Raw genomic sequence first — 14,530 nt, 5'->3', positions numbered from 1 at the left:
CATCTATTCTATTAGAATCTAATAATCTATTGTGAAGTGTATTAATGGGATGCAACATCACTCCCTGTTACAGATGGGAGCCCAGGAATTAAATAAATACAATAAAAACTGACTATTTTTAATTGTAGGTATTGTATTTAAAACTGTATGGATGTGCCAGAAGCCAACATAAAACCATGCATGCAGGGTATTCTCAGTCAAAAGGGATTAAAGATCCAAAAGTGGAGTCTGGACCATTAACACAAGAACTTATTGCCATGTTTGTGTACAGCAAACAAGCAAGTTATTAAAGCCAAGAAGTACACTCAGAAGAAGTGGATATAGAAACCACTCAATAGGATAGATCTTTACACGCTAACAAAGAAGGATTTTTCCTGTGAAAGAAAAATTTACTAGCTAAATTTGACATTTTGTACAATAAATTTTGATCCTACTGTAGCCGGAACTAAATACAAAGACAATAGTTATGCGTACTATTAATTAACTTAATGTGAAGATAATTAACAGATAATCAACAGATCTTAAGGTGTTTTTTTTTAAGATTGTATATATTTTTAGTCTTTTGTAATTATTTGTATCTGTACATGCCTGACCCCACCAGCTCTGCTGATCAACTTGGCGTGTTTAAATAAAATTATTCATTCATTCATTCATTCATTCATTCATTATGAGTTGGAAAATTATCCATCTGTTGATTTCCCCGACATCTCAAACTACCTGGTGCTGCAGACATTGTTCTACACGGACACACAGATGAAAACCTGAAAGAGCATGGAGGCGTACAACTTTTCATATGTGGCTGGGTTAAAGATCTGGGGATCAGGACACTACAAGATAAATCCTGTATCGTTTTTGTCCTGGTAAGGAGGAATTTCTGGGCTTTGTGCGTGTCTTTGTGAGGGTTGCTAGGACGCTAGAAGTTTTAGTATTGGCTGTAAACAAACCACAGCCACGCGATTCTCAATCCTCCCTGCTCTTCCAGCAGGCATCACAGATCCATATCATTCTGTCTTCTGTATAGATAGATAGATATGCACGCACAGGCATGCGTGGGGGTTAAATGCAAAGGAGGAACATGACAGTAGTAAAGATTTATTCTTCTTAATTTACCCACAAATGTATTTATTCCCCTTGAAAGATGTACGTCAAACCAACTACCAGATTTGGGACCCTAGGACCTCCTGAACTATTTAGTATTTGGCTTCAAGCTTCAAAAAAATTTGCGGCCCACTAGATGGTGCTTTGGCCCGCGGCCCAGTGGTTGAGAAACACTGTTCTAAGGTACAGACTGATAGTTAAGAAAATTGTTTCAATAAATTGTAAAATCAATGCTGTCCTCTAATTATTCTCTACAGACATTTAGCCGAACATTTCTTTTACTGGTAGTAAGCATTTAAGTATTTTGTTTTCTTTTCTTTAAATGTCAAAGCCTTTTCGTTGATCACTGTTGAAATTCATTAATTAAATTGAAAAACAACGGATCCACCCCTTCCTCTTGGCTTAAAACATCTTCTGATTCCTTAGTATGTGTTCCGTTCTCAATTGTTTGGAGAAGAGGTTAAGAACAGACTTGTTATCTAGGAACACTGGTACCAAGTGATCTCTTGGTGGCAAGATAAGGACATGCGCCAAGGTCTTAAATATTTACCATGTCACTTGACATAATGATGATAAATGTTTTATAAAAGTGGATGTTGAAAGCAGAGAAGCAGTTTTTATCAAGTAAAATGTGAGACCTAGCATTTGTGTAATTTTAAATTACAACCCGGTTTCTGAAAAAGTCAGGATGCTGTGTAAAATGTAAATAAAAACAGAATGATTGTGAAGATTTGCAAATCATGGAAACCCTATATTTCATTAAAAGTAGTACAAAGGCAACATGTATTCAGTGTTGAAAGTGAAAAATTTTATTGCTTTTTCAAAAATGTATGCTCATTTTGAATTTGCTGCTAGCAACATGTTTCAAAGTTGGGACAGGGGCAACAAAAGACTGGCAAGCGTGCAAACGGCGCGCTTTTCGGCGCATTCCGTTTTTTCCCCGGCATTTTGGGCAACTTGTGTAATTCGTGCAGATCCGAAGAGGTTTTTTGGGGGGGGGTTGCTCTCCGGTAATCCACTCTGGTAGTAATGATAGACCCGAGTACTGTGCAGACCATACATTGTATGTGTTACTGTAGCTCTTGAAGTGTTTCCGCGGAGTGGTGGATCGGACTCGAGCCTGGCATGAACCACTCCGACGTGCTATAATGACACCAATCTATCACCAGCCAATCGGGAGACTTAATCAAATGCATCCCCCGCCCACCAATCTATCACCAGCCAATCAGGAGACTTAATCAAACGCATCCCCGCCCACTCGTGTCCATGTCTGAGACGCTGAATTTTCACAGAAGGAGGGAAGAAGTTGACTGAGGTAAAACTGTGTGATAAATTAACGAACGAATAAGAGAGGAATTTCAACATATAGGGCTTAAGTTTGTTACCGTTAAATAAGCATTGCTTGTACAGTAACGTTATGTCGTTACAACATTGACCCACTTTTAACGTGCCGAGTACCGACTGTAGCCAGTAACAAATGCTAATTAGCTTGCTGTCAAGTTTTTCCTTTGTCGAGCTTTAAGCGTAAGGTCATGGATGTTACTGCTGCTTGTTCCTGCTGTAATATGATACGTGATATGAACCTAACTATAAGGCACTCACTGACCGTGTTCAGTCACAGCCATCACATTGACTTGAGTTGCGTGATGATGGGGCTGAACGATCTATCGTTTTTGACCGAAAATCGCGATCTCAGACAACACGATTTTGGGATCGTCAAAGCCGCGGTTTTTCTCAGTGCTCCTAAACTGACCCATGTTTTGTTTCATCAATAAATTGTCCTCATTTTTTACACTACAGACAAAAAAATTACGTTCAGGAAAGCCTTGTGGCACTCAGTGTGAAAGAATTTTGTGAATATCTCCTTCTGTTTTCGTGTAAATCCCCGTTGTTTGGAGGGAGCACTGTGAGGAGAAACTGCGCTTTCTGTGTCTGAGCGCGCGGGTGGAGGAGGGGCTGCTCGCTCTCTCTCTCACACACACAGGAGGGAGGGGCCCTGCAATAGTGACTGCTACAGCCACTGCATCACTCTTATTTCCCACAGGGGAATTGTTGGCTCTAGTTATAATTTAAAATGCTTATGTACATTCTTTTACAAAAGTGCAATATTTTGATGCTGCTGAACCATTGATCAACCTTTTTTTTATGTCTGATATGTTGTAGATGGGAAAAGTAAAAGAAGCAAAAGTTTACTTAAGAAAGATGGCTCTCTTTTTATTTTTAAGTTATTATAACTTGTTCCTCAGGCACTCAATGTTAATAAACAGGCCTACATTTGAAATCTGTTGACCTCAGTTTTCATTCTTGCATTAGCTTTATGGAATTCATTGTATTAATTAATTTGCACTGAAACTTGATTTAAAGAAAAAAAATCGTGGTTGAAATCAAAATCGCAATATCTGCCAGAAAATTCAATTTTTTCTTAAAATCGTTCAGCCCTACGTGATGAACTGTAACCTCTGTAGCATGACAGCAGTCATTGGTAGTAGTATCACTGCAAGTTCATATTTGTCTTTATTGTGTAGGTATGGTTAAAGAAAATCAGTTCATGTTGAATTGAAGTTGTCATTTTGTCACTTAAGTTACAATTTGTGATATATCATCACTGTTGTGTTGTAATTTCAGTTGACAATTTCCATTTTATGTTGCTGTGAAATTAATTAATTTAGTGTTACAATACAAACAAGACAGTGCAACTGATATTAACAGTTCAGCTTTCTCATTACAATATTAATTGATATTAATAACAATCTGAGTCATTGGTGGTTCATTCATTCTGCTCACTACAGATGTAGGCCTATATATTTTTTGTGTATAGTTAATTTCCATTGTATGTTGTACTGAAATTAAGTCATTTAGTCAGCTCTCACAAGAAATAAAAAAATTGGACCAGGGTCTTAAATCTTATTCAGTTAAAATTAGGCTAAATAAAAAGCCTCAACTTGAAACAGTCTAGTCTGGATTTCTTTTTCTGTCAATGCTTCAAGGGGTAGATCTTGCTTGCCATCTAGGCAGAGGTTAGGGATCTCGGGCATAAAAAGGTTGGCGACCACTGCCATACAACGTTTGGTTCCCCCTGGTGGATATATGGAACCACTGACAGCAGAGATAGTAAGATTGACAGTGTAGCTGCTGGCTGCTATTATAATATTCAACAGCGTTCCGTTACAAACTGCTAGCTGCTACACTGTCAGTGGATGGAACCGATGGCTGGGCAATCTGGTTGCTAAGGAACATGACTCCCGGGCTTTTCCTCAGATAGGTGTGTTCATTTATCAACTTGCTGAATTTCATCTACGGTACTAGTGTGTATTTCTTTGGAGCCTCGGTGACTGGGAGTAAATGATCAGCGTTGAAGTGGAAGTCATTTACTTGTCTACAATCAAAGCGTAAGTGTTAAAATAATTGTGCATATATATATATATATATATATATGAGTGATTCCATGCTTATGGGTACTGAAATGGGGACATGAACTTATTTTTAAAAATTCACCTAAAACCATTTCTTTTTTTACCATCAGGTCACAAAACGTAATCTTTAATGAATTATATGTTAAAAGATAACTTTAATTTTCTGAGATGTAATAAAAACATTTATATGCCAAAGTCAGAACGTAACAGAAGTGTTGTGGACATATATATTCTCAATTTTAACAATGTAGAATTACTTTTTGAAACATAGGAAGGTGATGTTTTAGCAAATATAATTAATAAACATGTGTAGTAGAATAAACATACACATTCTTTCAATAAGATTAACATGGTATAGAGCTAGATTGTAATTAATTTGTAACAGACGTGAGATGGACAATCGTAACAGAAGTAATGTAACAGACATCATTTTGGAACTCATAGGCTTGACTTTGGCATATAAATATGTTTTTATTACATCTCAGAAAATGAAAGTTATCTTTTAACATATCATTCATTAAAGATTACATGTTTTGTGACCTGATGGTAAAAAAAAGAAATGGTTTTAGGTGAATAAGTTCATGTCCCCATTTCAGTACCCATAAGCGTGGAATCACTTTTTTATTTATATATATATATATATATATATATATATATATATATATATATATATATATATATATATATATATATATATATATATATATATATTTGTCTCTCGTAACCTAGCCTCTTTCATCTAACCATATTAGCCATGACCTATCCTTGGGGTAAAAAACGTAATGTTATTTGAGGAGTTGCATGATGACTGTATATGTTCTCAACGTAGTGTCTACATGGGTTAATGACTTGTTTTTTGTTCCTAGATAATATTTAAGTGCCGTAATACCGTTCTATACGTGCAAGAATTGGTCTTATTAAAGCTTGTGGCTGTCTGGCTTACTTAAAATGCTAACCGTTAGCACCCGACTAGCTGCCATTTTAGAACATCGAGTGATCAAATGGTAATGTGTAACCCATGTGTGTGTTATATGAGTTCGTGGTGCATACATCCATCCGTGGTAGCCACAACATTACAGTCACTTAAGCTGTCTAAATTAAGCAAAAACATTGCTCTTCAGGAAGTGGCAAAGAAAAGGAAGAAAAAGGAGTAAAGATGGACTGACTTTGGGATGGGGAACTGAAGATGGATTGGGAACTGAATTAATAAGTAATAGTAATTAATAAATGTTCTGTTTTGTTGAAACTGTTGTCTGACTGATATTTTGTGTGTGGGGAGGGGTCCGCGTCGCCGCGCTACCTCACTCTTTTTTTTGACCATGGTTGTGTTTGCATCCCTGGACTGGAAAAGTTGTGTAATGTTTTTAAAAAAAAAAACTAGTTTGGTTAATTGGCAACAGGTTAATAGTAACATGATTGTGTATAAAAAGAGCATCCTAGAGAGGCGGAGTCTCTCAAAGTAAAGATGGAGAGGGGTTCACCGCTCTGTGAAAGACTGTGTGGGCAGAGAGTGCAACGATTTAAGAATAACGTTCCTCAATGTAAAATTGCAAAGAATTTGGGGATCACATCATCTATGGTACATAATGTCATTAAAAGATTCAGGGAGTCTGGAGAAATCTCTGTATGCAAGAGATATGGTTGAAAACCAATACTGGATTTCCTTCTTTGGTGATTTTAGGCCCTCAGGCAACGCTGCATTAAAAACCGATACAATTCAGGGCTCTACATTAACTTTTGAAACCACTTGTCCTGTCGGGCAAGTTGAAAGGAAATTTACTTGTCCGAATGTGAAGTTGACTTGTCCGAAGAAAAATTTGAGGAAAAAAAACCCACAAAAACTATTTGTAATAAACTAATTTCACCAGAATTACTTTAACACAATCTATTCACTGCAGAAAAAAATTGGACTCCATCAGTCATTAATTTATTTATGAGAAATTGAAAACCAGAAAATTAAAATTATACAATATATTTTCATTTTTAAATTATTAACTTTGAATATACATCCTCCACTGATTAATTGTTGTCTAATTATTCATTGTGGCTCCTGTATGGTATTTAATGGTTGCGATGAAAGTTGCGGTGTTTTTTAGGTTTTTGTTGCGATTACATTGCGGGCGGAAGTGAAAGTTGCGAGAAATTGTTGCGATTTTCTCTTTTTGTGATTAAAATTGAGTGATATGTTAAATATTAAGTTATTACTGAAAAACTATTGATTAAAAAAAACAGACACTGAGAAATGGTCCTATAAACAACTTTACCAATATAAAAGATTACCAGGACTACAAAAATGCAGAAAAATAGGCTTTACTTATCCAAATACACCTGTTGGTGCAAAAGTTAAAGTGCAGAGAACCTCACAGCACAACATGAAGTTACCTTAAAATATAATATAAATGCCTCAGCTTTCATGTAAGAAAAAAACCTATTAATACTAGTACTGTGTGCAGGCAGTCTCTCCTGAAGACTAAATTAAACAATAATTATAAACTAATAAAATAAATGGCTCAGGCTTCATAGAAGAAATAAAAACAATTTGAACAGAATCTCACAGTATGATGCTGAAGCTGCCTAAACAATGGAAAATAAAATACCATTTTGGCAAAAATGTTGGCAGCCATTAATTTCTTGTATTAAGTAAAAAATAATGTAAAGTGCTCACAGTCCTTCACTGTAAACATAACACACTTTCAGTAACAGAATTTAAAAGGATAGTTCGGGATTTTTGACATGAATCTGTATGGCATCCCCATCAATAGTGTCGTGCAAACACACTGACTTACCCCTGACAGCATCCTGTGAGTCCAGTTCTTGTCCAGTTTTGGTCCAGACGAAAGTAGTCCGGCAAGTTTGTTGGGGTCACGAAAGTAAAACGTTTTTCGTCTCAAAACAGTATGTGTTCAAAAGAGTGATATATATATTTGCATCACAAAACCGTTGCCAAATAAAAAGTCAGACCTCGAAATCGCTTGGCACTATTTTCTCTCCCTTGGTATCACTGCGCGCTGTCATGTTGACATCTGTGCAGGAATCAACACCTTTCCCATTGTTTGGCAGTGATTAGGAGTTCAGATCAGCGGCACTAACAAGCTAATTTGAGAGCAAGAACAGCGACAAATTTATCACCTTCTATAACCTATACAATAATATATTTGTGAAAATGGTGCGCACTTGCGACTATCCAGGCTGTAGCAACAAAGATGTGGCCGAATCTCCGCACACATTTCACCGTCGTAGTCAGACATGTTGTCGCTAACTTTGCTAGCAGTAAACAATGTAGTGATGTGTCGGTCGCGAACGATCCGGTTCAAAGAGCCGGCTCTTTGAAGTGAACGACGGGAGCCGGCTCTTCGGTGGGAGCAGAGTTGGGGAGCCGAAGCAGTTTTTTGTCCTTAGGTGCCTCAGAGAGAGAGAGAGAGAGAGAGAGAGAGTTCAGCTCAGCTGAAGGATGATTGTCTATTTGACAACCATGATCATTGTTTTGTTGCCGTGAATTCCTAAAGCTCATGATATAAATTGTCGCTCATAAATTGACAGGTTCGGTCGGCAACCGCCTTGGCATGGCCAGATTAATCTGCGGTATACAACGAGACAGCAGTCATTACAACAGGAGCATATTAGCTGTTCCAACAGCTTCTCATTACTGGTGGAGCGGAGTGCGGCACTTTTTTCTCTTTTTCCATGCGCTCAAGGTGCCACATATTTTGTTGCACATTGTTCTGTTTGTTAAAATAATTTCCAACTTTGCTTCATAGTTTCTTATTCCTGATTTATACTTCATAATTTATTTTGTGGCATTTTGTTCAAGGTCGAGTGTGAAATAAAGCCATAAAGGATAAACAGTTGATGTCTTCTGTGTATTTTATATTGGTAATATAACACAGTTTTGCATTGTTTATGAGAAAATAATTTATTAATTGGTAAGTTTTATTTCTATAGCTAGAACATTGTTACACTGCTATACTTTACAAAGCTTTACAATGGCTACAAAAACACAAATAAAATGGAAAACATCCTATTGATAAAATATAAATAATAATGTAATTAATTAACTAGTTAATTGCAGCAATTAAATCAAAAATAAAATCTCAGGAGCCGTTTGGGAGCCGAAAGAGCCGGCTCCTTATAGTAAGAAGAGCCAAAAGAGCCGAAATTCCCATCACTAAAACAATGAATGAAACAGCCGTGGCTGTCACCTGGCGGCAGCGCGCAGTGATAAGAAGGGAGAGAAAATAGTGCCAAGCGATTTCGAGGTCTGACTTTTTATTTGGCAACAGTTTTCTCATTCTCATCTCATTATCTCTAGCCGCTTTATCCTTCTACAGGGTCGCAGGCAAGCTGGAGCCTATCCCAGCTGACTACGGGCGAAAGGCGGGGTACACCCTGGACAAGTCGCCAGGTCATCACAGGGCTGACACATAGACACAGACAACCATTCACACTCACATTCACACCTACGGTCAATTTAGAGTCACCAGTTAACCTAACCTGCATGTCTTTGGACTGTGGGGGAAACCGGAGCACCCGGAGGAAACCCACGTGGACACGGGGAGAACATGCAAACTCCACACAGAAAGGCCCTCGCCGGCCCCGGGGCTCGAACCCTTGACCTTCTTGCTGTGAGGCGACAGCGCTAACCACTACACCACCGTGCCGCCCTGGCAACAGTTTTGTGATGCAAATATATCAATCTCTTTTGAACACGTACTGTTTTGAGACGAAAAACGTTTTACTTTCGTGACCCCAACAAACTTGCCGGATTACTTTCGTCTGGACCAAAACTGGACAAGAACTGGACTCACAGGATGCTGTCGGGGTAAGTCAGTGTGTTTGCACGACACTATTGATGGGGATGCCATACAGATTCATGTCAAAAATCCCGAACTATCCTTTTAAGCCTATATAAACACTGACTCGCACATGCTGCTTCTCTTGAACGTATACACGGAAGTAAGGCGGAAGGTAGTTTGTCGATGTCACCTCAAGACGACGCCAACGATTGGTCAAATTTGCGGGAAAGTTGTGGTGATTTGGATATAATTGCAACACCGCCCTGAATTTGCGGGGATTGGTTGAATTTGCATTGATGTTGCAAATCGCAACACCGCGAAATCTTGGAGGGTCTGGTAAACGACCGTTTACTTTTCAGCTCAAATACACGAAGCGGTATTGGCCGGTTTCGCAAGCGGAATATTGTGCATGCGTACGTTGCTCTTTCTGAAGAGAAACATCCGGTGATTCATCAAAACATGTCGAGTGAGATGCTTCGGAAGTCATGTGAATAAACTGATAAATTTGATATGTGACCCGAATATCGGCGTATTTTGGCATTTGTCCGATCGGACAAGTAACTGAGACGATGAACTTGTCCGACATAAAGGATCACTTGTCCCGGACAAGCGGACAACCGTTAATGTCGAGCCCTGCAATTCTGTAGTGGAAATCGCTGCATGGGCTCAGGAACACCTTCCAAAAACCATCATCTGTGAAAACAGTTCATTGCTGCATCCACAAATACGAGTTTAAAAACCCATATAAACAATATCCAGAAACATCGCCACCTTCTCTGGGCCTGAGCTCTTTTACGATGGACTGAGGCAAAGTGGAAAACTGTGCATGGCATGGGTAGTTTGCACATCTGGAAAGGCCCCATTAATGCTGAATGATAAATACAGGTTTTGGAGCAACATGCTGCCATCCAGATGAGCTCTTTTTCAGGGAAGGCCTTGCTTTTTTTTTTTTTCAGCGAGACAAACCACATCTTGCACATTATTACAACTGCATGGTACTGTAGTAAAAGAGCCCAGGTGCTAAACTGGCCTGCCTGCAGTCCAGACCTGTCTCCTATTGAAAACCTTTGGCGCATTATGAAGCGCAAAATATGACTAAGGAGACCTCGAACTGTCGAGCAGCTGAAATTGTATATCGGGCAAGAATGGGACAACATTTCTCTTTCAAAATTACAGCAAATGGTCTCCTCAGTTCCCAAAAGTTTAGAGTGTTGTTAAAAGTAGAGGTGATGCAAAACAGTGGTAAACATGCCCCTGTCCCAACCTGTTTGAAACTTGTTGCCAACATCAAATTCAAAATGAGCATATATTTTTCAAAAAAACAATAAAAATGTCTCAGTTTCAACATTTGATATGTTGTCTTTATAAAATGTAAATAAAAACAGAATGTGGTGATTTGCAAGTCATGGAAACCCTATATTTCATTGAAAATAGTACACAGTGTCCCAACTTTTTTTGGGATTGTATATTTCCTAGATACTGTATATTAGGTGATGGTTTTAATTGAAATGACTCGATGTACTTCTAAGCATTAAAAGTAAATATAATTTAGGCTTAATTTAAGATGGGTGAAATTTCTACTCAGACTCCTCCTGCTAGGCACACGATGTAGTTTTTAATGTAATATAGAAATAATTTGCTGACTCTTTTCTACTTTGAAAAAATAGATAAGAAGAATATGAGGAAATGAGCATAATACCAATATGTTGTTTATTATTCCTTCTTGCTCTACATTGTAATTTATGTAGTTCATTTTTTCCTTTCACTTTCTTAGCAATGTCTATTGAGTTTAAAGTGCTGATGACACGAACATGACTCTATGCAATTTCTTAAATAAACTATACAACATGGCAAACATGTTAGATTTCTGTTATAATTACGTGAAAAGAAGCTGTTACGCGAATATCCAACTTTTAATTGCACAGCGCAAGAAAACTGGGTCCGTGGCTCGTGGCCATGTTGTGACGTCAGCGGAAGAACACGCTGCGGTTCACTGGCTGTTCTACTCTGGTTCTACTCAATGGAAATGGCGCATGAAAACGCCAGTGAACTCTCTAGTGCTAGCTCTTCCTCTTCTGGGAGTCTAGAATTGTGTTGATCTCTTCCGAATAGAATCTATGATAGCCTACCCTCTTTACCCTTTGCCTCTCGTTGCTAGGTGGCAGTTACATGAAAGCCGCCAGCTTTCACAAGCAAATACATGACTGATATCACACTGACTTTATGATTACATTTATGATTATCATGTAGAATCTATAGCTCTACGTACCTTTATCTTATGTCCTTTCACAACACATGTTCTGACAGGAGGACTTTCTTTGGATCCGGCATAGCTACTAGTAGACCCCCTCCGGAATACTGGCAGTGTTGCCAGATTGGGAGGTTTCCCGCCCAGTTGGGCGGTTTCAAGTGCATTTTGGTGGGTTTTGAACATATTTTGGGCTGGAAAACGTCAGCAGTATCTGGCAACAGATACTGCTGACGTTTTCCAGCCCAAAATATGTTCAAAACCCACCAAAATGCACTTGAAACCGCCCAACGTGGCGGGAAACCTCCCAATCTGGCAACACTGTGTAGGCACTGCTGATGGTGGTAACACACGTTTGTGCTGAACTGAACACCCAAAAGATTCTTTTAAGCTGGGAAGGGTGTCAAAACAATCCAAATCGAAGTGTTCAGAGCACAGGACGGATGTTGGTGAGGGCTCCCACTTGTCACGAGTGCACCTGACTTGCTTCACCCACTTCGCATGCAGCTCGGGATCTCTGGGAAACTTGAATAAACTTACCCCATCCTTGTGGGTTTTGGAGCAAAAGCCGGCAACACAACGCGAAGGCATAATAACTAATATATATATATATATATATATATATATATATATATATATAAAATGTCTAATAAAAATACTAATAATGATAAACTGAACACCTGTCGCATCAACAACAAACTGGTAAGTTAGGAGGAAGGTTCTTTCGCTCACGTCATATAGCTCCTCCTCCTCTTTCGTCTCCTGGGTGCTGCAGCCCCGTCAAATTTGCCCAAATAGCCACGTTTATCATCATAACTTGTAAAATAGGTGCCTTCGTAAATTAATATATGGATCATCGGGAATTACTTTTTATGTTATAAAACATCGCCAAAGATGTCAAAAACGTGTCATCAGCACTTTAAAGCAGATGATGTTGAATACCTGAGGTGTTTGTTTAGTCTGTACGCTGTAGTAGAGCAAAAATTTCACTGAGTTTTGGCCTCACTGGTACTCTGATCATAATTTAGAGAGAGAGACTTGTACGGGAAACAATGAGCCTGTGTACAATATCTCCTCCACTAGAGGGCACACTTTCTTAAACAATGTCCTCTAACATGGTGAGAGTTTCAGGAATTGTTTTATGGCTCAAGTATATCTGCACTTATTCAGGATAAAGTCAGTTTTTATTTCAGCCTTAATTCTGCTTTCAAAGATGAAACACACATAATCACCATCCTCTAACGCTGGCTTGAATTTCTCTCTGACAGATAATGATGAATATAGACCACCAGTATGGAAGTCTTACTGTGAGTAAAGCTTTTTATATAACCGCATTCACCTCACTGTAGTTTTGCTGGTTTAAGCAAAATGTTGTAACTTGGGTTGATATTGCTAATAAAGCAAAGGCTGTTTTATGAGCGCGGAATTTGTGATTGTTGATGACAGATATGCAGCAACAATAACACACACACTGAATCTTCATTACTTAGTATTAACTGTTCATAAGCATTGAAATCAATCTCATACCTAAACACATCTGCTTTTTGAATAGCGCATAGGAGACAGAAAAAAAAAACATTTTGAAAGCAAAGCAAAATGCCATATGCAGTATTGTGCAGCAGTCTTGGGTATCCTAATTTTTACAATACAATTTTATTCCTTATATGTTTGTTTTATGGCTTCTTCATTGAGTCAGTTAAAAAAATTCCACGCATTAATTTTCCAACAAAAAATTAAATGTTTCAGAAAAATTGTTTGTCAGTAAAGAAAATGCCATAAACTGCAAATATGATGGTCAAAGTTTCCAGATTCTCTTTCTTTAAATAAAAGTGCACAAGGTGTATCCGAGATTACCGGTGCTTTTTTAAAAAAAAAAAAAAGTCAAATATTGCCATGTTTATTCCTACTTACTGCTCTTTATGGGATATTTTTAAGTAGAAAATGTTTAATTTCATTATTTTTGAAGGCATCTTTGCTTTATAGCATTTCTTTACACGTGCCTAAGACTTTTGCACAGGATTGTATATGAAAAGATGCACATATTTATTATTAAAACTGAACACCACAGGGAATAATAATGAATGTATTTATTTTTTTCCAGTTGTGTCCTATTTCCACACACATTGAAATGCGGAGCTGTATTAAATTACTTTTACTACATCCTCTTGCTAGCATATTGTTAGATCATATATGAGCTCTGATGTGTTTTAGTATTTTCCATAAAATATAATTTGTAGACAATGTTATTTCATTAGTATATTTTGTCAGCATGCTAGAAGAGCTGCTGTCTGTCCAGGATATTTGTGATTTGCTTTGTTGTTGTTGTTTTAGTGTATCAGCTCCAGCAGGAGGCGCCACACCCTCGGCGAGTCACATGCATTTGTGAGGTGAGAGATAAACCAGCACAGGTTTTTGTACAGTCATCTGACCTTTTCACTAATATGTAACCCATTTATTAACAAAAAAAACAAAACATTGATTTCTCTCCTTGCCCTGACACACATTCTCACATTTTCCCACCCATGCCCAGAGACACTTTATTTCCCCTCACGAGTAGTTCTCTTTTTAATTTCGTGTCTTTTGATTAAACCGTTTAAAATCCATGTGATTATTCATAAGTAGGTCAGTGGTTGCTATCGGATTACACATTCTTATTTTAATTGCATGAAAGTCTAGACTGTTTTTTTTTTTTTCCCCTCCTGAGTCTAGCTATAATATAAACAGTGTGTTACTGAAAATATCAGTCATCCACAGTGTTTAACACAGAATGCAGACTTGCGCCGCGTTCCCATCCATCCAGCAGAACCAGGTTAGTCGTGCGGATAGGAGTGTTAATTAGAGGAAGAGAGGATAATGCTTTTGAATTATTCATCTGTATTATCATTATAGTGTCTGAGAGTCTGTAGGCTGGAGTAGATAGCTGGAAGAGCCGCAGTTGGTAATGGGTTTAGAGACGAGCAGAAATTCAACCAGGCCAA

The 14,530-nt window shown here is 38.1% G+C and overlaps 1 protein-coding gene across 1 annotated transcript in view; it reads left to right on the top strand.

Moving 5' to 3' along the window:
• The window catches only part of chn1 (chimerin 1), a 91,345-nt gene that overhangs the window by 13,461 nt on the left and 63,354 nt on the right, over window positions 1–14,530 (top strand). The window contains exons 2-3 of the mRNA XM_060930036.1: window positions 12,821–12,859; window positions 13,884–13,939. Coding sequence (XP_060786019.1) covers window positions 12,821–12,859; window positions 13,884–13,939 — 95 coding nt within the window. The remainder of the gene's footprint in view (window positions 1–12,820; window positions 12,860–13,883; window positions 13,940–14,530) is intronic.

Source organism: Neoarius graeffei, chromosome 9, assembly GCF_027579695.1.
Source record: "Neoarius graeffei isolate fNeoGra1 chromosome 9, fNeoGra1.pri, whole genome shotgun sequence".
Taxonomy (NCBI): Eukaryota; Metazoa; Chordata; class Actinopteri; order Siluriformes; family Ariidae; genus Neoarius; species Neoarius graeffei.
This window is presented reverse-complemented; position numbering and strand designations above follow the sequence as displayed.